The sequence below is a fragment of the Thalassophryne amazonica genome, chromosome 12 (assembly GCF_902500255.1).
Source record: "Thalassophryne amazonica chromosome 12, fThaAma1.1, whole genome shotgun sequence".
In the NCBI taxonomy this organism is placed as follows: Eukaryota; Metazoa; Chordata; class Actinopteri; order Batrachoidiformes; family Batrachoididae; genus Thalassophryne; species Thalassophryne amazonica.
The window spans coordinates 23703324-23727198 of NC_047114.1; the positions used below are offsets into that span (position 1 = coordinate 23703324).

Sequence of the window (23875 nt, forward strand, 5' to 3'; positions counted from 1 at the left end):
CAAAATGTTCAATCCATTGTGGTGCTAAGCTCATTTATTTACTATATTAATGATTGCATGCTTAAGTTAGCTATATTTTTGGATTTTTATTATTTTATTATTTTTTAAATTGAAGAGAAGCACAAATACAAAACAGATAGGGGCAAGCAAATACAAAATTATACTAATAACTTATAAAAAACTGCAAAGAAGCATTACAGACATACTAAACAGACTATATTAAAAGTTTCAAATCAACACAGCCATTTGGCATTTGTACTTTTTCGATAACTTAATATTGTTGAATAAAAAATGTTAGCGGTCCATTTTGAAAACAAGAAAGAGGTCTTTACAATTATTAATTTTACATTTACGGACAAAGAATTTGGGAAAACTTAATATTTACTTATTATCAAATAATTGCCATCCTTCCTCTTCTTGTTGTAAAAAATACCAAAAAAGAACACATTTAAAATAAAAAGAAAATCATTTTAAGCTTTATTACTTTATTTGCAATGCACTGAACATTCAGTTAGTTAAAGTCCTCCGAGCTCACATTTTGATTGTGTTGTAGCAATCTGCAAGATGTCTGTTTAATTTAATAACATGTCTGCTGCAAAGCTAAGCAATACATACAAAGGACAGTTACATGTGCTGTATGCAGAAATTGGAAGAATTGGAAGCAGGTGTATTTTGGATTCGTTATGGCTGTCTGAATTTGTTCTGGCCTCTCTCAGTCACCATAGGAACCTGATCAAATGTGTTCCAAAAATATGCGGGAATGATTAACTGATAAATAAGGTGAACCTACAGTTGAAATTTGAATATTTTTTATAGGCTTCTGCAGAGCTGTGCAACTTCCTAATCATCTTAACACTAGGTGGCGCCACGTGCACAGACCAGTGAAAGTGTACTAAGTCAGACTCTGGTTTTTGTTTAAGAAAATATATTATCATGATCCTAAAAGCAGATATAATAAACCTTAAATATGTCTAAGCCTCAATAATAATAAGAATAAGAATAATAATAATATAATAATATAAATGAACTGCCATTCAGTTCTTCATCTCATTTTCCTAAACTACTGTTCTTTGACTGTGCAACACCAGTCACAAGAACTGAAAGATTATCATACACACACAAAATACTCAAAATATCTGCTACATTCAAATTTCCTGAATAAAGTCCTGCATATCTCCTTTCTGTTCATTTATGCATTTAGTAAGTGTTTTATGAATCTAGATCAAAGGAAGCAAATATACAGGGGGGCAGCACTGTCCCTGTAAAGTTTGGCGACGTCTCAGTCCGCCTTGTTGTTTGTTAAGAATAATGCTTGACTTTAGAAATACTCCAAAAGAGGAAACAGGTGTGCCCTTTGTTGTAGTAGACCTTGGGTTTGGCTAAAAAAAAAAAGGTTTTTCAAAAGCTTCATTCACAGTATGACTGACCCCCCCCCCCCCCCCCAAAAAAAAACATCCAAAACAAAAAGGACCAGCCATAAAGTTGATTTCCTCCATCTGTCTCTCTCCAGTGTAACTAACTGCTGAGCGCAGAAGCTCACAACATGAACCAGCATCCCTGCGGTCACCGTGGAAACCAGAGGCAGTTGATCGGATGGAGTGGGATGAGGGGAATGACGGAGGCCGGGCACCAAAAATTAAAGAAAACTAAACCAAAATGGCAAAAACAAACAAATAGCTTTTGACTGGTGCTATGTGCCTGGTGTGGATCGTGGTTCCCCGGACACACCTTCCTGTTCCGCTTCTCGGATTTGCTCCGCAGAATTAGCAGAGCCGAAAGCAAACGTTCTGCCTGCATCACAAGTGATTTGGGAAATCACATGAGTTGTGGCCGATGCTGCATCAGAATCATTTCTGGAGACTTCCCTGCCAATGCTGTAACCCACCTCTTCTTCAGGCGGACTTTCTGCGTCAGATTCTCCTTCTTCATCCAGGGTCAGTTCAAACTGGAATTTGTCGACCAACACTGAAACATTTTCCCCTGCCAGCAATGAGGACTCTTCTCCAAGCGGTACCTCATCCTGGCCTTCTGGATTGGGTGAGGGACTGTGAGGGATCATGCTCTGGTACCACTCCCTGTTATCCTCCAATGTATCCAGGATCTCCTGAGCGTCGGGGTGAACCAGGTCGGCCCACGTCTCCCAAAGAGGATGAACAATGTAGTCAATGAAACCCACCTGGAAGAATGAGACAAAGGTTTTATTTGTGTGGTGGTCTTCCTGTTAATTTGGCAAAGTGAAAACTGCTTTTCAAAATACATTTTCAGCATTTCAGACTTTGCATGACAGAGAGGTCCATAAATGTTTGGACAGTGATAATTTGTGTAATTTTGCCCTTGTGCGCCACCACAATGGTGCTGAAATGAGACAACCATTTAGAAATGATGATGCATTATTTTTGAGTTACAATCTAAATATGTTTCAGTCCATCTGTTCGGGAAAACATGGATACCCGCAGGAAATTCATGGCTAGAGATCTTGGGAGAGGGATAGACCCACCGTCACACTGACAGCAATGACAAGATTTACAACTCAAGTCAATACCCATCAGATACATTTATTGAGTAAAACCGGCCATCAAACATACGAGTCAAAATGAACAAAAAGGGTCATTTTGCTTACAGCTGACTATGTGAGCTTGAATGGCCGTTCCAATGCAATTTTCCAAGTTTGAGCTTGTTTTTTTTCCAAATTCCAAGGACAATGAAGTGTAGCATTACAGCATACATGGTGCCTCCATTTTCAGAACTCAGTTAATTGGAAAAATTGAGCATAAGGAAAATTTGTAATATAAATCATCACTTTACAGCCAGTTTTCTTTTGACAAGACAAGACTAGATACATTAACATTTGTATAAGTTATTGCATATGTCTTGGAAGTTGGACATTATGTCATCAGTCATTAAGAAATATAAACACTACAGTACTTTATGGTAAATCTGTCTGGAGGAGGGAGTTCTGAAAATCTGAGCGATTGCATAGGAAGGAGATAAATGAGGCAAGCCGCCAAGGCACCCAGAGATCATTGAAGGAGTTACAGGCTTCTGTGGATATGCTGAGAGAAACTTTTGTCTGTTGCACCAACTGTAGCAGCTTCACAGTGGAGTGGAACAGAGAATTATTTTAACACAATACATCAAATCGCCAGATTCTTCTGCCAAACACCCCCCCCCCCCTTTTTTTTTAAGAAAATCCTTCTGTGTGCAGTGTACAGTACCATAGTGTCTATATTTCTTTGATTGATGTAAATGAAGCCCAAAATGTTCATGTGTCCATCCCATGACCCCTGTAAAGAAAAGTGGCTCTCCAAGTGATGATTTATAATCATAATAATACAAATATTTAGTTTGTCCTCTTAGTTATGGGGTCTGTGTCTAAAAGTATCTGTAATTCCTAAATGGTTCATGCAGTGTTTTTAATTAAACCCTTTAAATACACTGCAAGCATATCTTCATTGCTTCATTTCAACTCCACAGTGTTGGTTTCCAGAATCAAAATAACACACATACATATACACAAAGTGTGCCACTGTCCAATAATTATAGACTGCCTATGCATGTGTCTGAATGAGCACAGACATATGTGACTTTATAAATGGATGTACATGATGTTTCTCTACCTGGTTCTTCTCTATGGAGGCGTTGTGTTTGTCACACATGGGTATCTATGTTTAACATATTTCTTTGTTAATTTCAATGGGTAAATTGCGATTGTGTAGTTGGAATGTACGAGGTGTGCAATCCCATTAAGCATAGTCTGAAAAAGGATGGGATAGACATTGCTTTCTTGCAAGAGACATCTCAATGACACTGAGCATTCAAAATTACAACAAGGATTATACAATCAGGGTTTTTCTCATCTTTCACAACTAGAAGTAGAGTTGCTGTGCTTATAAAGAAAACATTGCCTTTCAAAATGTCCAATTGTATTACAGATCACAAAGGTCGCTATGTAATAGTAAAAGGAACTTTACAAGGTGAAAATATAATTTTAATGAATGTTTATTTTCCTCCTGCCCACCCAACCAATTTTCTTACCAAAATATTTCTAGAGTTAGCACAGATTCTTTCTAACTCAACAGTTATTGTAGGCGGGGACCTAAATTTAATTTTTAATCCACTTATTGATAGATTTCCACATAGTACAATACTCCCCTCCCATCAAGCCAATGCATTTCAGGCTCTGTGTGATGAGTTTGGTTTGGTAGATGCTTGGAGATGTGTTCATCCATCAGATAAACAGTACACTTTCTACTCTAGCCCACACAAATGCCAAACGAGAATAGATTTTTTTCTGCCCAGAACTGATTTGCATTTAATTCTTTCCTGTGAAATTACCAGTATTCTTATCTCCGACCATGCTAGAGTGATCTTGGACATGAACCTCAGATCTCCCTCACACCAGTCTCGTTATTGGAGACTTAACACTTCTGTACTGAAAGATGAGACATTTGTATCCTATTTCTCCTCAGAAGTTAGAGCATTTTTGTCATTAACACCCCCTCTGCTAATAACGCGTCTATTTTATGGGAAACTTTTAAAGCATATGCTAGGGGTTTGATTATATCATACACTGCTACAAAGAAACACCAAAGACTGGAGAAGCAAAAATCTCTGAACTTGAATTGATAGATAAGGAAAGGATATATGTTTCCTCTTCGTCAAAATTATGGCAAGAAATTACCTCAATTAGATCAGCTTTAAATTGTCTTCTAACTAGAGATGCAGAGAGGAAAAAAGATTTACCAAGCAGAGGTTCTATGAGCATGGAGATATATGGCCAATATATCTTTGATTTTAAAGAAAGGAAAATGTCTGGAATTGTGTGCCTCTTATAGGCCTATATCTCTATTAAACGTGGATAGGAAATTACTTTCTAAAGTTTTGGCCTCTCGTTTAGAGACTGTACTGCCAATGTTAATAAAAGAGGACCAAACTGGTTTTATAAAAGGTCGTTGCTCTATTGCTAATGTCAGATGTCTGCTCAATGTGACTGAAGCTTTTAAAAGAAAATCTATTCCTGGTTTGGTGCTTTCTCTCGATGCAGAGAAGGCATTCGACCGAACTGAGTGGTCTTTTTTATTTTATACTTTAAATCGGTTTAATTTGGGTACAAATTTTATTAATTGGGTTAAGGTAATGTACAGCGGGTCACAAGCAGCAGTCTTAACAAATGGGTTTCGGTCTGAGTACTTCTCTAGGGAGAGGAGTAAAGCAGGGCTGCCCTTTATCGCCACTTCTTTTTGCCCTGGCTATAGAGCCACTGGCTGAAGCGATAAGGATGTCACCTACAATTCATAGTTTAAATATTGGACAGTTATGTCATAAGATAACTCTGTATGCGGATGACATCTTGATTATTCTCACTAACCCTGAAACTTCTGTAGCAGCTCTTGTCAACCTGATGGACTCAGTTGTTTTCGGGATATAAAGTTAATGTGGCAAAGTCTGAGGCTATACCTCTTGGGACACTTTCATCAATACCAAACATTATAGGCTTATCTGCCTTTCCATTTAAATGGTCACCAGATGGGTTTGTTTATTTGGACATCTTTATTACTCCCTCCTTTGATAATTTATATAAAGCCAATTTTGAACCGTTATTTGATCAAATTAAGCAGGAACTAGAATGTTGGAGCTCACTGCCTATTTCTTGGCTAGGGTGAATAGCCTTGGTTAAAATGAATGTGTTGCCAAGACTGCTATATCCTATTCAAATGACTCCTGTAATATTTTCTAAAAGGGTGTTAAAAGATGTAAATGGTTGTCTCAGTTCATTTATTTGGAACAAGCGTAGACCCAGGCTTAAAATGGCGGTTTTACACTTACCAAGTTCTAAGGGCGGCTTGGATATGCCTAATATTAAATTATACCAACTTAGTGCCCATTTAAGGTTTATTAAGGATTGGGTCAGTAATAACAAAACCTCTGTTTGGATGGATGTTGAGACGGCATTGTCTGGCTGCAAATTAAGAGATCTGTTGTTTTTAAAAATCTAAAAGAAATTCAAATATACTGTACAAATCCTATTACACTGATCACCCTAAAGGCATGGAATATTGTGCGCTGTCTTGAGGGTCATTCTAAATTAACATCTATGTTCACCCCGACCGAACCTTTCTATAGCACCTTCAACTGCACCACAGACTAAAACAGTTAAATGTGGTCTATTAAACATTAGGTCTCTCTTCTAAGTCCCTGTTGGTAAATTATATAATAATTGATCAACATATTGATTTATTCTGCCTTACAGAAACGTGGTTACAGCAGGATGAATATGTTAGTTTAAATGAGTCAACACCCCCAAGTCACACTAACTGTCAGAATGCTCGTAGCACGGGCCGGGGCGGAGGATTAGCAGCAATCTTCCATTCCAGCTTATTAATTAATCAAAAACCCAGACAGAGCTTTAATTCATTTGAAAGCTTGACTCTTAGTCTTGTTCATCCAAATTGGAAGTCCCAAAAACCAGTTTTATTTGTTATTATCTATCGTCCACCTGGTCGTTACTGTGAGTTTCTCTGTGAATTTTCAGACCTTTTGTCTGACTTAGTGCTTAGCTCAGATAAGATAATTATAGTGGGCGATTTAACATCCACACAGATGCTGAGAATGACAGCCTCAACACTGCATTTATATATTATTAGACTCTATTGGCTTTGCTCAAAAAGTAAATGAGTCCACCACCACTTTAATCATATCTTAGATCTTGTTCTAACTTATGGTATGGAAATAGAAGACTTAACAGTATTCCCTGAAAACTCCCTTCTGTCTGATCATTTCTTAACATTTACATTTACTCTGATGGACTACCCAGCAGTGGGGAATAAGTTTCATTACACTAGAAGTCTTTCAGAAAGCGCTGTAACTAGGTTTAAGGATATGATTCCTTCTTTATGTTCTCTAATGCCATATACCAACACAGTGCAGAGTAGCTACCTAAACTCTGTAAGTGAGATAGAGTATCTCGTCAATAGTTTACATCCTCATTGAAGACAACTTTGGATGCTGTAGCTCCTCTAAAAAAGAGAGCTTTAAATCAGAAGTGCCTGACTCCGTGGTATAACTCACAAACTCGTAGCTTCAAGCAGATAACCCGTAAGTTGGAGAGGAAATGGCGTCTCACTAATTTAGAAGATCTTCAGTTAGCCTGGAAAAAGAGTCTGTTGCTCTATAAAAAAGCCCTCCGTAAAGCTAGGACATCTTTCTACTCATCACTAATTGAAGAAAATAAGAACAACCCCAGGTTTCTTTTCAGCACTGTAGCCAGGCTGACAAAGAGTCAGAGCTCTATTGAGCTGAGTATTCCATTAACTTTAACTAGTAATGACTTCATGACTTTCTTTGCTAACAAAATTTTAACTATTAGAGAAAAAATTACTCATAATCATCCCAAAGGTGTATCGTTATCTTTGGCTGCTTTCAGTGATGCCGGTATTTGGTTAGACTCTTTCTCTCCGATTGTTCTGTCTGAGTTATTTTCATTAGTTACTTCATCCAAACCATCAACATGTTTATTAGACCCCATTCCTACCAGGCTCAAGGAAGCCCTACCATTATTTAACGCTTCGATCTTAAATATGATCAATCTATCTTTATTAGTTGGCTATGTACCACAGGCTTTTAAGGTGGCAGTAATTAAACCATTACTTAAAAAGCCATCACTTGACCCAGCTATATTAGCTAATTATAGGCCAATCTCCAACCTTCCTTTTCTCTCAAAATTCTTGAAAGGGTAGTTGTAAAACAGCTAACTGATCATCTGCAGAGGAATGGTCTATTTGAAGAGTTTCAGTCAGGTTTTAGAATTCATCATAGTACAGAAACAGCATTAGTGAAGGTTACAAATGATCTTCTTATGGCCTCGGACAGTGGACTCATCTCTGTGCTTGTTCTGTTAGACCTCAGTGCTGCTTTTGATACTGTTGACCATAAAATTTTATTACAGAGATTAGAGCATGCCATAGGTATTAAAGGCACTGCGCTGCGGTGGTTTGAATCATATTTGTCTAATAGATTACAATTTGTTCTGTAAATGGGGAATCTTCTTCACAGACTAAAGTTAATTATGGAGTTCCACAAGGTTCTGTGCTAGGACCAATTTTATTCACTTTATACATGCTTCCCTTAGGCAGTATTATTAGACGGTATTGCTTAAATTTTCATTGTTACGCAGATGATACCCAGCTTTATCTATCCATGAAGCCAGAGGACACACACCAATTAGCTAAACTGCAGGATTGTCTTACAGACATAAAGACATGGATGACCTCTAATTTCCTGCTTTTAAACTCAGATAAAACTGAAGTTATTGTACTTGGCCCCACAAATCTTAGAAACATGGTGTCTAACCATGGATGGCATTACCCTGACCTCTAGTAATACTGTGAGAAATCTTGGAGTCATTTTGATCAGGATATGTCATTCAAAGTACATATTAACCAAATATGTAGGACTGCTTTTTTGCATTTACGCAATATCTCTAAAATCAGAAAGGTCTTGTCTCAGAGTGATGCTGAAAAACTAATTCATGCATTTATTTCCTCTAGGCTGGACTATTGTAATTCATTATTATCAGGTTGTCCTAAAAGTTCCCTAAAAAGCCTTCAGTTAATTCAAAATGCTGCAGCTAGAGTACTGACGGGGACTAGAAGGAGAGAGCATATCTCACCCATATTGGCCTCCTGTTAATTCTAGAATAGAATTTAAAATTCTTCTTCTTACTTATAAGGTTTGAATAATCAGGTCCCATCTTATCTTAGGGACCTCGTAGTACCATATCACCCCAATAGAGCGCTTCGCTCTCAGACTGCAGGCTTACTTGTAGTTCCTAGGGTTTGTAAGAGTAGAATGGGAGGCAGAGCTGTGGAACCAGCTCCCAATTCAGATCAGGGAGACAGACACCCTCTCTACTTTTAAGATTAGGCTTAAAACTTTCCTTTTTCCTAAAGCTTATAGTTAGGGCTGGATCAGGTGACCCTGAACCATCCCTTAGTTATGCTGCTATAGACGTAGACTGCTGGGGGGTTCCCATGATGCACTGTTTCTTTCTCTTTTTGCTCTGTATGCACCACTCTGCATTTAACCATTAATAATCGATCTCTGCTCCCCTCCACAGCATGTCTTTTTCCTGGTTCTCTCCCTCAGCCCCAACCAGTCCCAGCAGAAGACTGCCCCTCCCTGAGCCTGGTTCTGCTGGAGGTTTCTTCCTGTTAAAAGGGAGTTTTTCCTTCCCACTGTAGCCAAGTGCTTGCTCACAGGGGGTCGTTTTGACCGTTGGGGTTTTACATAATTATTGTATGGCCTTGCCTTACAATATAAAGCGCCTTGGGGCAACTGTTTGTTGTGATTTGGCGCTATATAAAAAAATTGATTGATTGATTGATTGACCCCAATAACAAATAATCCTGCATTTCATCCGGGTTCTTCTGATCCTGGTTTTCGTCAGTGGCTACATAAGGATGTCAGGATGCTCAAGGACCTGTTTTCCGATGACAGACTAATGTCGTTTGAACAACTTTCACAACGCCACAAACTGATGAAGCAAGATTTTTTTCGTTTTCTGCAAATAAGACATATAACTCATAGTACTACTCTCATCAACCACCCTGAAATATCCCCATTAGAGGATATGCTGTTTAAACAACATCGCAGGAAAGTGTCTCTAAGCTCTCTGTACAGTGTTCTGAACAATTTAACTACTACTGATACGCAGGGAGTGAGGGGTGTGTGGGAAAAGGAGTTGTCTTTAACCATTGATGACGAGACATGGGATAGTATCTGGTCTTGTACAAAAATATTTAAATTTGTACACGAACTAAAGCAATACAGTTAAAAATTATTCAAAGACTTCATATATCCCCGCACCGCAGACACCTCTTTGACCGCACCCTTTCTCCTCTCTCTCAAGTGCAAAACTGAAGTAGGAACCTTAACTCATTGTTTATGGACTTGTCATGAACTTCAAAGATACTGGGTCAAAACTGTAAGGGAGATTGAGAAAATATTACTATTGGATTTAGAAGTAAACCCTGTATCTTTACTCCTGGGCCTCCCAAGTAAATGTGTAAAAACAGCTGCTGGTAAAAGACTTTACAATACGCTAACTTTTGCTGCAAGAAAAAAATATTCTTTTGAACTGGGTCAGTGACCGGATCCCATCTATTAGTGGCTGGCGAAAAATTGTTTTTGAGCTAATTCCTTTAGAATATCTCACAAGCATCATTCATGACACTGGGCATCAGTTTAACAAAGTATGGTGCCCATTTTTAGATTATATTGGGCCAGATCTGTCCTCCACTCTGTTAAAAGGTCTCCTATAAATGACACTTCAATTGTATAGAGATGCACCAATGTAGTAACTACCGATTCAAATTTTGGATATGGAGTTTGAGAAATGTATTTTATTTTTTTTGGATTCTCAAATTATTAAATAAGTGTGACATTTTGTCATTCATTAATTTATCTTTTATCTTTAAATTATTGTAAGGTTGGGTGGATTCTGACCTCGGTGCATCCCTTTTTAATCCCACCACTACTACTACTTCTTACTTTTATTTCCTCGTTGGATTATCTTTCCAATTGACCAAGCTGTCGTCTGTTTTGCTGTGTCCTTTTGTTCACTTTGTTTGTAAAGTTAAAGTTAAATTGCAAATAAAAATAATAATAAAAAACATGAATCTCTAATAATTATCTGTTAAACTTGACTGTTAAGCCACACAATCAGTTCATCAGTAAAGAAACAGCTATACCTTTTCAACAGCATTTGTATTAACAGTGATGAAAAGTGGGCCATGGGGGGAAAACCCCCCCCCCCAAAAAAACCCTGAAATATCTGACAAGGGCCCCAGAAAAAAAAATTGAAATCTCAGATTGATTCTGGTGCAATTTTAGGTCTATTTACCCCCCAACAAAAAAGTAAATAAATAACTCTCCCAAAAAAATTAATTTTTTGTTGGGTCAGGTCAAGTTTTCCACCCCAGTATTTTCACACAACTTGAATTATGCTACCAGCCAAAACAACATACACTGTGGCTCAGAAAAGTACACAGTGAGGGAAATGACAATTCATAAAACTCGAAAATAATAATTTTCAGTATCAATTCAAATGGAACAATAGGAGTATTTATGGTACATTAATGCATCAACTTGTTCAACCTTCACTCACATTAATGCATCAAGTTGTAAAATCTTGACTCACTTCTGAGTTTTCCTAGTTTTGGCAGGAGCTATTGATACTCTGTAGGAAAACCTGTATTAAAAATAGTTTTTAATTAAAAAACAGTTTCTTTAGAAATCTTTGATGTTCAAAATCTGCAGAATTAAGAACCATACGTATCTGTGTGTTGTGGAGCTAATTTCTTGATTAGCATTATAAGGAACATGGGCATTTAGACAAATAAAATAACGTGTACATTTTTTTAAAGTGTCCCTGCCACGCCATGATGTTTTACATATTCTTGAAGAATAAAAAAAAAAAGAAGCTTTCCCCACATGTTGTCTTTGTTTTTTTACCATAAAATTACACTGAACAAGGGATTAGACGTTTGCAAGTAAAGGTGTCAAAGCGAGGATCTGTTTACCAACAGGCAGACACGGACAGCGAAGGCATAGTGAGCGAGTCATAGCGAAGATTTAAGTGACATAGATTGTTTTTGAAGGTGAGGAAGTTTCTAATGAACGAAGCAGCAGTCAAGGATAATGAGGGGCTCCAGCTGTATATGCTCGAGCCATACGCGCAAAAAACGAGGATGAAGCGGAGGTCTCAGGGGATGACAAGAACAACAACAAAGGCGCTGTCGAGGAGGATATAAGCCAATTACAAAACACAATAGATTTTTTTCAACCACCCGCCTTTTCTTATAAATGATCATTTATTCCTGGGTAATAGACAGTTCCACCTGCATTCTGATCAATTTGGACCTGGACTGCGTGTGTTTGTATGTGTATGAAAATATTATTTCAGCCGCAACAGCATGCTTAAATTCAGGAGTTTGTTCTAAAATCACTGAAAATAAAGGTTTCTGTACATTCTGTATATATTAATAATTTATAAACAGTTTCTGGGATTGCTAATTCTTCACATTTTATTCAGAGTCAAACGATTGCGAATATTTATCTGAAAAGCATGTAGACCCACATGGAATGGGGGAAAAGATTTCTAAATAAAAGAAAATTTTACTTCTATATCTGTTGTCAAACTTTATCAGGCATAATACTGTAGAAGAAAGAATATGCTAAATGGAGACTTTCATGTCTAAAATACACATACAGTACATCTGTAATCATAAATTGTATCACATCTAATCTACTTTGAATGAACAGAAGTCTGAACAAAAAAACAGGCTGTTCAGTTTACATGCATATGTACGAGGGCTGTCAAAGTAACGGTCCTTTTTATTTTTCAAAAACTATATGGATTCATTCATATGTTTTACGTCAGACATGCTTGAACCCTCGTGCGCATGCGTGAGTTTTTCCACGCCTGTCGGTGACGTCATTCGCCTGTGAGCACTCCTTGTGGGAGGAGTCGTCCAGCCCCTCGTCGGAATTCCTTTGTCTGAGAAGTTGCTGAGAGACTGGCGCGTTGTTTGGATCAAAATTTTTTCTAAACCTGTGAGACACATCGAAGTGGACACGGTTCGAAAAATTAAGCTGGTTTTCAGTGAAAATTTTAACAGCTGATGAGAGATTTTGAGGTGATTCTGTCGCTTTAAGGACTTCCCACAGTACGAGACGTCGCTCAGCGCTCTCAGCCGCCGTCGTCAGCCTGTTCAAGCTGAAAACCTCCACATTTCAGGCTCTATTGATCCAGGACGTCGTGAGAGAACAGAGAAGTTTCAGAAGAAGTCGGTTTCAGCATTTTATCCGGATATTCCACTGGTAAAGGAGATTTTTTTTAATGAAAGACGTGCGGACGGGTCCGCGCATCGGGACGCAGCCGACGCGGTGTGGCGGCACAGGAAAAACACCTCCGTGTTGATAACCATTTGTAAAATCCAGGCGGCTTTTGATGGCTTTCAACAAGTGAGTAACTGAGAAATTGTTTAAACAGCTTGGGCATGTTCCAACTTGCCTGTTATGGTTTCCAACGGAGGTGTTTTCCTGTGGCGGAGCGTCGCGGCGGCTGCGTCCCGACGCGCGGACCCGTCCGCACGTCTTTCATTAAAAAAAATCTCCTTTAACAGTGGAATATCCGGATAAATGCTGAAACCGACTTCTTCTGAAACTTCTCTGTTCTCTCACGACGTCCTGGATCAATAGAGCCTGAAATGTGGAGGTTTTCAGCTTGAACAGGCTGACGACGGCGGCTGAGAGCGCTGAGCGACGTCTCGCACCGTGGGAAGTCCTTAAAGCGACAGAATCACCTCAAAATCTCTCATCAGCCGTTAAAATTTTCACTGAAAACCAGCTTAATTTTTCGAACCGTGTCCACTTCGATGTGTCTCACAGGTTTAGAAAAAATTTTGATCAAACAAAGCGCCAGTCTCTCAGCAACTTCTCAGACAAAGGAATTCCGACGAGGGGCTGGACGACTCCTCCCACAAGGAGTGCTCACAGGCGAATGACGTCACCGACAGGCGTGGAAAAACTCACGCATGCGCACGAGGGTTCAAGCATGTCTGACGTAAAAACATATGAATGAAATCCATATAGTTTTGAAAAAAATAAAAAGGACCGTTACTTTATTGACAGCCCTCGTATATATGGAAAACATAAAAATGTCAATGTTCTGTTTTTTTCCAGGTGCTTCATGTGAACACAGTCAGCAAAGTCTGGTAGATTAATTCCTTTATTCTTGTAGTTATGACTCGCAGACAGAGCTGAACTCTCATCTGCATGACAATGGCGTTAACATTTTTTAGCAGCTGGGAGCTTCACCCCTTAGCTCCACTTAATGTAGGATTACTGGAAGAAATACGCAGCTCCTAACTTTTAATGTCCACAACAAAGTAAATTGTTAGAGCCACCATGCAGTCCCTAAAAATATGACTTAATACACTCCCAAACCCAAAACAAAACAACACTCCCCTCCTCCTTTAGAGATTATTGGCGGCTTGCAAACCAACACAGCGCATTACCGCCATCAACTGTTTGGGCGTGGAACTGAATGAATGGATTTTGACATATGTTATTTAAAAAAAAAAAAAAAAAGAAGCCTGGAAACATTAACGACATGAGTAAAAACCCAGAATCCAGTAAATTCCGGGGGGTGGGGGGGGGGGGGGGGGGATATCAATGATTACTCATCAAGTCTGACCTTGGGACCAACTCCTTGTTGCATGTAAAATAGGAATGAAACAAGTGATAGCAAAAAAATTTAAACTGCTGTTTTAACCCGCATGTCAGTTTTTTTTAAAAGAGCTTATTCAACATTAATTCTCTTAAAAAGTTCCTTATAGAGATTGACAGTTTTATGACATTTGAGAGAGTCTAAAAAGCTTGATACTGATTATATATTGTTCAAATTCAGCCAGAAGTAAATCTAAATGTGATTGCAATTGCGATCGCCAGCCATGGAACGGTCCACTCATCCTCACTCAGATCCACAGCCAGAGATCATTTTCAAGTTCCACTCGGCCAGAGAATAATGTCCAGGTCCACTTGCTCTCCGATTCTGATCGCGTGCGTGCCCATAATGTCCGATCGCAGCTCTGCCTTCAACTCAAATTCCTGTCAGGATTTTGACAAATTAGATAGTCCATATCTGCTGAAAATAACATCTTCTGAGTTTTTCCAATACAACACATATATCTGCGTGTCCAGGCATGTACATGATCACAGCAGCAGTAAAGCAGCAGCTGTGACACAAACAGCAGCGCCACTGCTTTCAAAGAAAAGCTCGGAAGCTTCATTATCGGACATAACCTCATTCGTTTAACTCGATCTTGTCTCTGTCTGAGATGTTTCTGTTTTGCTATTAACTACGTCAGACGAGTGCCGAGAATTGCTGACAGGGATGGGTATCAATAAGATTTTATCGATACCATTATCGATTCCGCTTATCGTTCCGATTACTTATCGATACTTCTTGTGAATTTTTTTTTTGTGTACTAAAAGTAGGTTTTACAGGTTTCTATGTCTGCAGGTCAAAGAGCTTTTTCTTATCGTGCACCTGCTCTGTAGAAGGGTCTTCCTGCGACCTTGAGGCAGTCAGAGTCTGTGGACATTTTTAAGTCAAGACTTAAAACCTATTTTTATTCTCTTTCTTACGAATTGTTTTTATTTTTTTATGTTTTATTCTTTTACTTCTGTTTTAATTATGCATTTGAATTTTTTTATTTATTTTAATTTTTTTTATGTTGAACTGTTCTGCGTGAGGCGCCTTGAGACGGCTTTTGTTGTGATTTGGCGCTTTATAAGCTGATTAAATTGAAATTGAATTGAAACTGAACAACATTTTATTGAGACAAAGTAAATAAATGTGAAACTGGTTACTGGATCCTTAAACTCTGGACATAAATAGGAATAAACAAAATCAGTAGTTTTGTCAAAAGAATTTCTTTCAGACACTATTGGCATGAATGTCTTTCCATACATCTGAGCTGAGCTCTTGCAGCTGGCTGCACTGCAGGTCAGGATGTAATTCATAAAGAACGCACCACGTCTCATTTTGGGATGATAAAAAACGTTTTAGTCGATTGTAGTTTCTTGTCTGTATTACAACATTTGTAAAGAGGTGTCATTTTATTTAAAGCAGCGATTGATTTTGAAGTTATTAATTCCGACCAGACTCTGTCTCGGCAGAGAGCCGCGCAACGTTTGGAGCTGTGCCAACACAACGGAGGACGATTCTCGTTTCATGACTGCAACAATCAAAGAACCAACAAGCCAGTGGATCGAAGCATTGCTTCATGGGTTCATGCTTCAGAGTGGAGTCGCGCTGCAGAAACGGTTGATTACAGACCTGCTGCAAGGTCTGTACTCAACGTAGAGAAATGATCATTTTCCCGACAAACACCCTCAAAAACAACGGCCGCTCTGAAAGACCAATAAGGGCATCGTTAAGCAAAAAGGGCTATTGATATCGGTGGATTGAATCATTTCTTAACAATACCCGAAAAGAACCGGTTCTCGATACCCAACCCTGCCAAGTGACACGTTTTCCCGGAAATGCATCTGTTACCTCATTTAGGGAGAGGAATAAAAAAAACCATCAGAAACCACTAATTATGAGCGCATGTGCACAAGGAGACTTACAATCATGAGTACTTTGATGCTGTGTTGCTAACTGAGTATTAAAAAACATGCAACATGTCCTTTCATTGGTATCTAAGTGTAAACATATACATACATACATACATATGTGAGGTCTGTTAGAAAAGTATCCGACCTTTTTATTTTTTGCAAAAACCATATGGATTTGAATCACGTGTGATTGCATCAGCCAAGCTTGAACCTTCGTGCGCATGCGTGAGTTTTTCACACCTGTCGGTTGCATCATTCGCCTGTGAGCAGGCTTTGTGTGAGCAGTGGTCCACTCCTCTCATCGGATTTTTATTGCGAATAAATGTCTGAATGATTTGGAGCTTTGCTGCATCAAAATTTTCCAGAAACTGTGAGAGACCTCCAGGTGGACACCATTCGGAAAATTCAGATGGCTTTCAGCGACGATTTTATGGGGATTACACAGATTAAGGAGTGTTCCAGCCGGTTTAAAGACCGCCCACAGCGTCAGAGCGCGGCGCACTCCGAGCGCCGATCGACAGGCTGACACCCCGCTGAAACAACCAGATCATTTCCAACGTGAAGGCTTTGTTGATCCGGGACGTCGTCTAACTTCCACAAAAAAGGCAGAAGGCGTGGACATCAGCACTTTTTCGGCACGTTCCACTGTTACAGGAGTTTTTTTCATGGAAAGAGAGGGATACGCCACCGTGCCGCTCATGGCGCGGCACAAAAGCACCTCCGTGTTGGTCTCACACGACGGCTATCAGATGGCTCAGACGGCTTTCGGTTGCCTTTCAGTCGTGTGAATATCCGAGAAATTGTGCATGAGCTGGACATGCCCCAACATGTCCTGTGAGGCTTCATCACAGCATTGCTTTGTGCCATGCGGAAACGTCCCGACACGCGGAATTCCTCCGCACGTCTGTCTCAATGTGCCGAAAAAGTGCTGATGTCCACGTCTTCCGCAATTTCTGTGCTAGTCAGACGACGTCCCGGATCAACACAGCGTCCAGTTTAGAAATGAACGGCACATTCCACTGTTACAGGAGTTTTTGTCATGGAAAGAGGAGCGGAGGAATTCTGCGTGTCGCAGTGGAGCCGCATGGCGCAAAGCAACGCCGTGATGAAGCCTCACAGGACATGTTGGGGCATGTCCAGCTCATGCACAATTTCTCAGATAGTCACACGACTGAAAAGCCACCGAAAGCCGTCTGAATCTTCCGAATGGTTTCCAACATGGAGGTGTTTGTTGTGCGCCATAAGCGGCTCCGTCCCGATGTGCGAATTCCTCCGCACGTCTTTCATTACAAAATCTCCTGTAACAGTGGAATGTGCCGCAAAAGTGTTGATGTCCACATTTTCTGCGATTTCTCTGGTAGTCACACGACGTCCCAGATCAACACAGCTTCACTTTGGAAATGATCTGGTCGTTTCAGCCTGTCGATGGCCGCTCGGAGCGCGGCGCGCCCTCCGCCGGTGTGGGCCGTCTTTAATCCGGTTGTAATGGTCCTTAATTTGTGTGACGCCGATAGAATCTTCACCGAAAGCCATCTGAATTTTCCGAATGGTTTCCACCTGGCTGTCTCACACAGTTTCTGAAAAAAATTTTCATGGAGTAAAGCGGCAGTTGCTCAGCCATTTCCCCTACAATGAAAATCCGACGAGGGGGCTGGACCAGTGCTCACTCAAAGCCTGCCCACAGGCGAATGACGCAACCGACAGGCGTGAAAAAACTCACGCATGCGCATGAAGGTTCAAGCTGGCTGATGCAAGCGCACATGATTCAAATCCATATAGTTTTTGAAAAAAATAAAAAGGTCCGTTACTTTTCGGACAGACCTCGTGTATATATATATATATATATATTTTTTTTTTAAGGGTGCAATGATACATGTATATGTATTGAACTATTTCGGTATGGGACGTTCGGTTTGGTACAGGGCTGTGCACGGGTGAGTTCGTGTTGCGTGTGTTTACATTCAGTGTTGCCAACTTGGCAACTTTCTCGCCAAATCTGGTGCCTTTCCAGACCCTCTTGATGACTTATTTTCTTGAAAGCAACTAGCGGCAAATCTAGCTACTTTTTCTGGCATTACTGGAGACTTTTCTGATGTTTGGCGACTGAAAGAGAAAGCCTGTTGTCACCGAGCGGCAGTAGGTCTCCCCCTCCTCTGCTGCCTGCAGCAGCCTGTAAAGCACTGAGCGGAAGGATATCTACAATCCACCTCACTTGACTCACTCAGCCCACTGACCTCGTTTGCTGCGCTGTGATTAAATTGTCCCCAGACTTTGAGAAGCCCTGGCCTTGAGATGATTTTATGATTTGTTTTCTTGTGTGAAAATCCTTCCATTAATGACGATTCTACAGGGTACCACAGTCTCATCTGAACCCTCCATGATATTGCGGGATTTGACCACTTACAGGGACCTCGATTTCATATATACACAGCATAACTTCACACAGATAAGGATAAATGGTGTACCTTTATGTTTTTGGGTGCAATCACCGAAGCAGTCGCGAAAAAGTTTTTTTTTTGTTTCGGTTCCCAGTGAAGAAAAGGCGAGTTGGTGGGAGACATTGTGTCGGTAAGTGTTAGCTGACACAGCTAAACACAGTAGCTCCGTTCTCTCACCTGCAAAACCACCTCAACACGTTTGTGCTATGGGTCATAAACAAACCGCAACACATGTCCACTTTCCCACCGCATCGTCACTTTTTCTTTTTCACTTTGTTTGCGTGTAATTTGAAAAGTTTTTTCCCCTGGAAATAGAGAGATGCTGTCATATGCGTCATTATTTGACCCCTGTAGCTCCAGCCCCCAAACGAGACTGCATCCCCATTCCTTTGACAGTCGAACATGACAGCATCAAAAGTCTGTGTGCGTGTGTGCTCACTTTCTCACCCAGATCTGCAGCTTTATCCTCTTGTCGTTCCTGTAGATTGTTTTCACCTTGAAGTCGATGCCGACAGTGCTGACAAAAGCTGGCGTGAAAGAGTCATCTGCATAGCGGAAAAGGAAGGAGGTCTTTCCTACGCTGCTGTTTCCGATGATGAGGATTTTAAACATGTAATCGAAGTTCTGGTCTGTGGTCTCTTTCTGTCCATATGTGACATTTACTGAAGCCATCTATGAAGGATGGAAATGACATGTTTAGTTGCAGGGATTGGTTGTAGAAGACATTACTAATGAGGGATTTGTGTCAAAACAATGATCAGATCCCACAGAGATTAGCAGCCCGTGACCCCAGGGTGATTTCATTCAGCCCTGTATGCAAAACACAATGATGCAGCCAAAAACCTGCCAGTAACACAAACAGCCACACGTGTTTTCATTCCATGTGAATGATAAGTAAAAAAAAAAAAAAAAAGGGGGGGTACGGTGGCCCTGAAGTGCAAAACACAACAGCAAATCGCACAGCACAACAGCAAATCGCGCAACAACATTAACCAAAACGGAAAAGGTATAGGTACCTTCGGGCGACACGAATCGTCACCAATTGGATGGTGGTCCGTCCTGTCTTGTGAACCAGAAGGTTTACATGTTTTCAAAATATGAGCACCGCTAGTGAAAACGTATGTGCTCTTAAACTTGAAGGTCGCGTGTGAGTGTCGTCACCGTCTTCTTTTAGCCTGTTCCCACAATCACTGCAGAAGTTTGTTTTTTTCTCGAACTCTTTGCCACAGTTTTGGCAATACATCGCGGCACGTTCATTGTTTCTGTTCGTCTGGTGCCTGAGTATAGAGGGTTTTCAATCACGTGACCGATTTGTTGCAGGACAGGTGCCGTCTCCATTCTGGATTACAAGGAGGCTGGCGCGTGATAGAAAAATGGAAAGAATGTACGGTTATACGATGCTTTAAATCCTCGAGGTAAAGCTATTTATCGTGATCGATGTGTAGCTGTTGGTTCAGTGGATCGTATCTTATACAGATAGTGAATTTAGTGGTGATGTAACGAACTGGCCGACAGTGTCACACTGCGATATTGTGAACTAGGAAGCGGCCGACCAGGTCAGCCTCGCCGGCCTCCTGCAGAGCATCACAGCGGAGCTCTGAAAGCGGAGGTCGGTCTTGAAGTCCTGAGCGATTTCTCTCACCAGGCGCTAGAAGGGCAGCTTGCGGATCAGCAGCTCGGTGCTAGAGGACCACAATGTAAATAAGCATCCATATTGGAAGTGTTCTTGTGTTATCCTCTGTGGTATTTTTATGTATTCTTATATAGTTTTATTGTCAAAATAAAATTCTGGGAGCAGTGGATTTCTGGTAGCGGCGAATCTCTCTCAGCGCCACGGTGCCGTGAGGCTTCTTCACACCGACGTTAAAGCTTCTGCAATTGTTCGCCAAACGCACGTAGCGTATCACAGCAGCCACCGCGTCGTAATCCAGAATGGCCGCGGGACACAAAATGACGTGACTGATACATCACATGAAAACCCTCTATACTGTCTTCTGGTTCACAGGACAGGACGGACCACTGTCCAATCAGCAACGATTTGTGTTGCCCAAAGGTACCTACCTTTTCCGTTTTGGTTAATGTTGTCGTTTCTCTTTTGCTGTTGTGTTATGTGATTTACTGTTGTGTTTTGCACTTCATGGCCACCATGGAGGCACAGCTCCTCCTCTCAAAACAAGATAAGAGGCTCAGCATCAGCTGAAGCACAGCACGCTGCGGCTAGCAGCCAATTAGCACTGACCATATGGCTGGCTGCTAAGTGTTTTTTAGGCCTCAGTAACTTAAAGAAAACGTTATTTCACCAAACCTCATAAAGTGTCAACAAACAGCTTTCCCACAGCCTCACCTTGTTAGCGAGCTGCATTAAAAAAAAAGAACACTCATACACCACTTACAGCCCAAATTAAAGACATATATACCATCAAACATGCGGAACAAATAAAAAAATGCTCATTTCATCCTTTGATAGCGCATGATCGCACTACATTTATAAATGAGAGCGGGAGCTAGCTAAGCATCACAGCTATATGTCAAATCAAGGTTACAGTTTCTCATTTAACACTACTTTCTTTAACCCAAATCCAAGACACGCTCTCTCCTATTAGTGTCAGACTTCACCGGTGCCTGCGCTAAAAAATGAAGACGGAATTTACCGTTAAAAACGTATTTTCTCCTCGGCTTGCCTGCAGCACTTAGCCGTGAGCCCAGCGCTTTACACCTGCAGCAGCTCGTCGTGCGCCTGTTGATTGACAGCTCAGGCGTAACTAGCCACAGGCTGAAAGAATGACAGACAGTAACAGCGACCAATTAGGGGGGAGGACTCTATCCCTCACACGGAGTCCCGCCCACTGAATATGTAAGATGCTGCATTGTAATCAGTGGGTGTTTGGATTATGTAGTGCAGCAGATAAGATAATATTCACAGAACTGTGCTGAGTGTTTGGTCTGCAAAGTAAAAGTTAAACAGTGTCGACGTCCAGTGGATTCTACGACATGTGACATATGTTACCCCATAACACGATAACTAAGCATGGTACATGGTGCAAACTATTCCTTTTTAAAACCCTATTAACCAATAATTTGCATTTTTTTTTCCAGAATTAGAGTAACTTTAACTTTTGACCCCTGCACAAACTGAAATTGACATTTTGTTTTTACCCCATAACATTTAGTCACAGATAGTCCAAACTATACATCTTTTAATTTTGACCCCTGTGTAATTCTTCAATTGACCCCTACCTGGCTGCCTATTGAAAAATCAAGTTGACTCCCTGCCTTTTCAAGAGTAATGTCTAAGGCGTATTAGTGCCAAATTTGTTGCTTGTATTGCCATCTGAAGGATTTTTTTTTCAGCTATCCGATGCACTAATGATTATGATAATAGTAACAACAATAATAAATGACCAAATTACTGTTGGATGTCGTGCTTTTTCTGATAAATTTTTGTCAGACAAAAATACTGTAAATATCTTTCAAAACAGGGAACAAGACATCATAGAGTGAATCTTTTTTTTTTATTGGCAAAGCATACAGTTCTGGTTAGAGTTTGGGATTACACACTTGTCAGTTAAACAACAGTGTTTTTGGATTGTCAAGAATGCAGATTCTGAGCTGTTTCTTCAAGTTAATCAAAACTTAAGAAAATGAATCGAGCATGACTGTTCAGGCCATGACGGTGTTGTCTGTGTGGATCAAAGATCACTTACATATGTGCAATCTGACCACATCAAAATGGAAACAAGACAAAACCTATGTAGAAATCTGTGTCACTTGTGTGTTTCATCTATAAAAAATGTCACTGAGTATTTTGTGCGTCGTATAGGATAAAATCTGCACACAAGAGATGAAGGAAGCCGCAGGAAACTGTAATAGCTGAAATCTGTCCTGTTTGACCTTTCCACCTACGGTCTGAGGCATAAGTACTTGGGGAGTGACAGTTTTTTGTAATTTTGTCTCTATATACCAAAACAGTGGCGCTGGAATGAAAGAACCAAGATGTGCTTGTAGCTTTAATTCAAGGGCCTTGCAAAATATGTCTCAATGATTTAAGAATATTTTTGTATATAGGACCACCATTTTCAGAGTCCATAAGTAATTGGACAAACATTCAAATCATTAAGTTTGTAGTTAGCCTTCTTTAGACAAGTCAGGGGATGGATACATGACAATTTCTATGTCACTGAATATGTCTTGGACTTCATTTTACTTCAACCATTAAGAAGCACAAACAATGTTACTGTATGGTAAAGACGTCTGGAGCAGGTAATTCCCAGAAACGGAGCAACCGTGTGTGAAAGACACTCGTGAGGGAAACCACCAAGACATCCATGACAGCTCTGGATGAGTTATATGTATTTGTGGCTGGGATGAGAGAAAATGGGCATCATATTGGAGTGGAATAGAGGATTTCATCCTAGAAAACAGATCACATCTAGACATGATCCTCCCATGTGCCTTCTGGCAAACTTGACAAATTTTATGAGAAACTCCTTTTGTACCTTGACATGAAACTGACTGGCGATGTGCAACGCACAAATGTTTCCACAATGAAGACAGTTCCTGAAATCACAGCCACAGAAGTCTGTAACTCCTTCAATGCCGTCAGGGTGTCTTGGTGGCTTCCCTCACTAGTCTCCTTAAAAGTCACTCAGTTTTGAGAACTGCCTCCCTCTAGACAGATTACCATACAGTGCCACCATGTTTGTATTTTTAATGATTGATGTAAATGAAGTCCAAGACATATCTATTAACTTGGAAATAATCATATAACCATCCTGACTGTACTGTAACACTGGCTGTAAAATTGATGAATAATATTATATATTTAGATTTTTAATACATTAAATGTCTTACTTATGGCCTCTGAAAATGGATGAGTCTGTATACAAATGACTGTATTTCCTAATGGTTAATGTAATATTTTATGTCAAACCCTTTGTATTCAGGCTAAGTTTACACTGCTATAAACACATCTAGGCTGTTTAATTTGTATTCCACTGTGGTGGTGTACAGAAGTATAAGCACGTTCATTTGGCTTCTCCCTTTTTCACTTGGGGGTCACCACAGTAGTTCAGATATGGTTCTGCATGTTGACTTGGTGCATGTTTTATGCCGAATACCCTTCTGACGAATCTCCACATTAGACAGAGAATGGGCAGAGGTGGTCTCGAAACAGGAACCTTCCCGCTTGGCTCATGCTGGTAGTGGACAGAAGCAAAATTACAAGGAAAAAAAAACCCCCAGTACTTATGAAC

At 40.3% G+C, this 23875-nt stretch overlaps 1 protein-coding gene and 1 long non-coding RNA gene across 2 annotated transcripts in view; both read right to left on the reverse strand.

Moving 5' to 3' along the window:
* Nucleotides 1-1157: 1157 nt before the first annotated feature.
* The window catches only part of LOC117521716 (cAMP-specific 3',5'-cyclic phosphodiesterase 4D-like), a 120729-nt gene continuing 98011 nt past the window's right edge, over nucleotides 1158-23875 (reverse strand). Inside the window, exon 16 of the mRNA XM_034183053.1 lies at nucleotides 1158-2176. Within this exon, the coding sequence (XP_034038944.1) occupies nucleotides 1691-2176 (486 nt within the window). The 3' untranslated portion in view covers nucleotides 1158-1690. The remainder of the gene's footprint in view (nucleotides 2177-23875) is intronic.
* Nucleotides 19105-21355, reverse strand: LOC117521717. Its single transcript, XR_004564030.1, has 2 exons — nucleotides 21275-21355; nucleotides 19105-19295 (listed from the first exon to the last, which is right to left on the reverse strand). It is a non-coding gene; the product is annotated as an uncharacterized LOC117521717 (long non-coding RNA).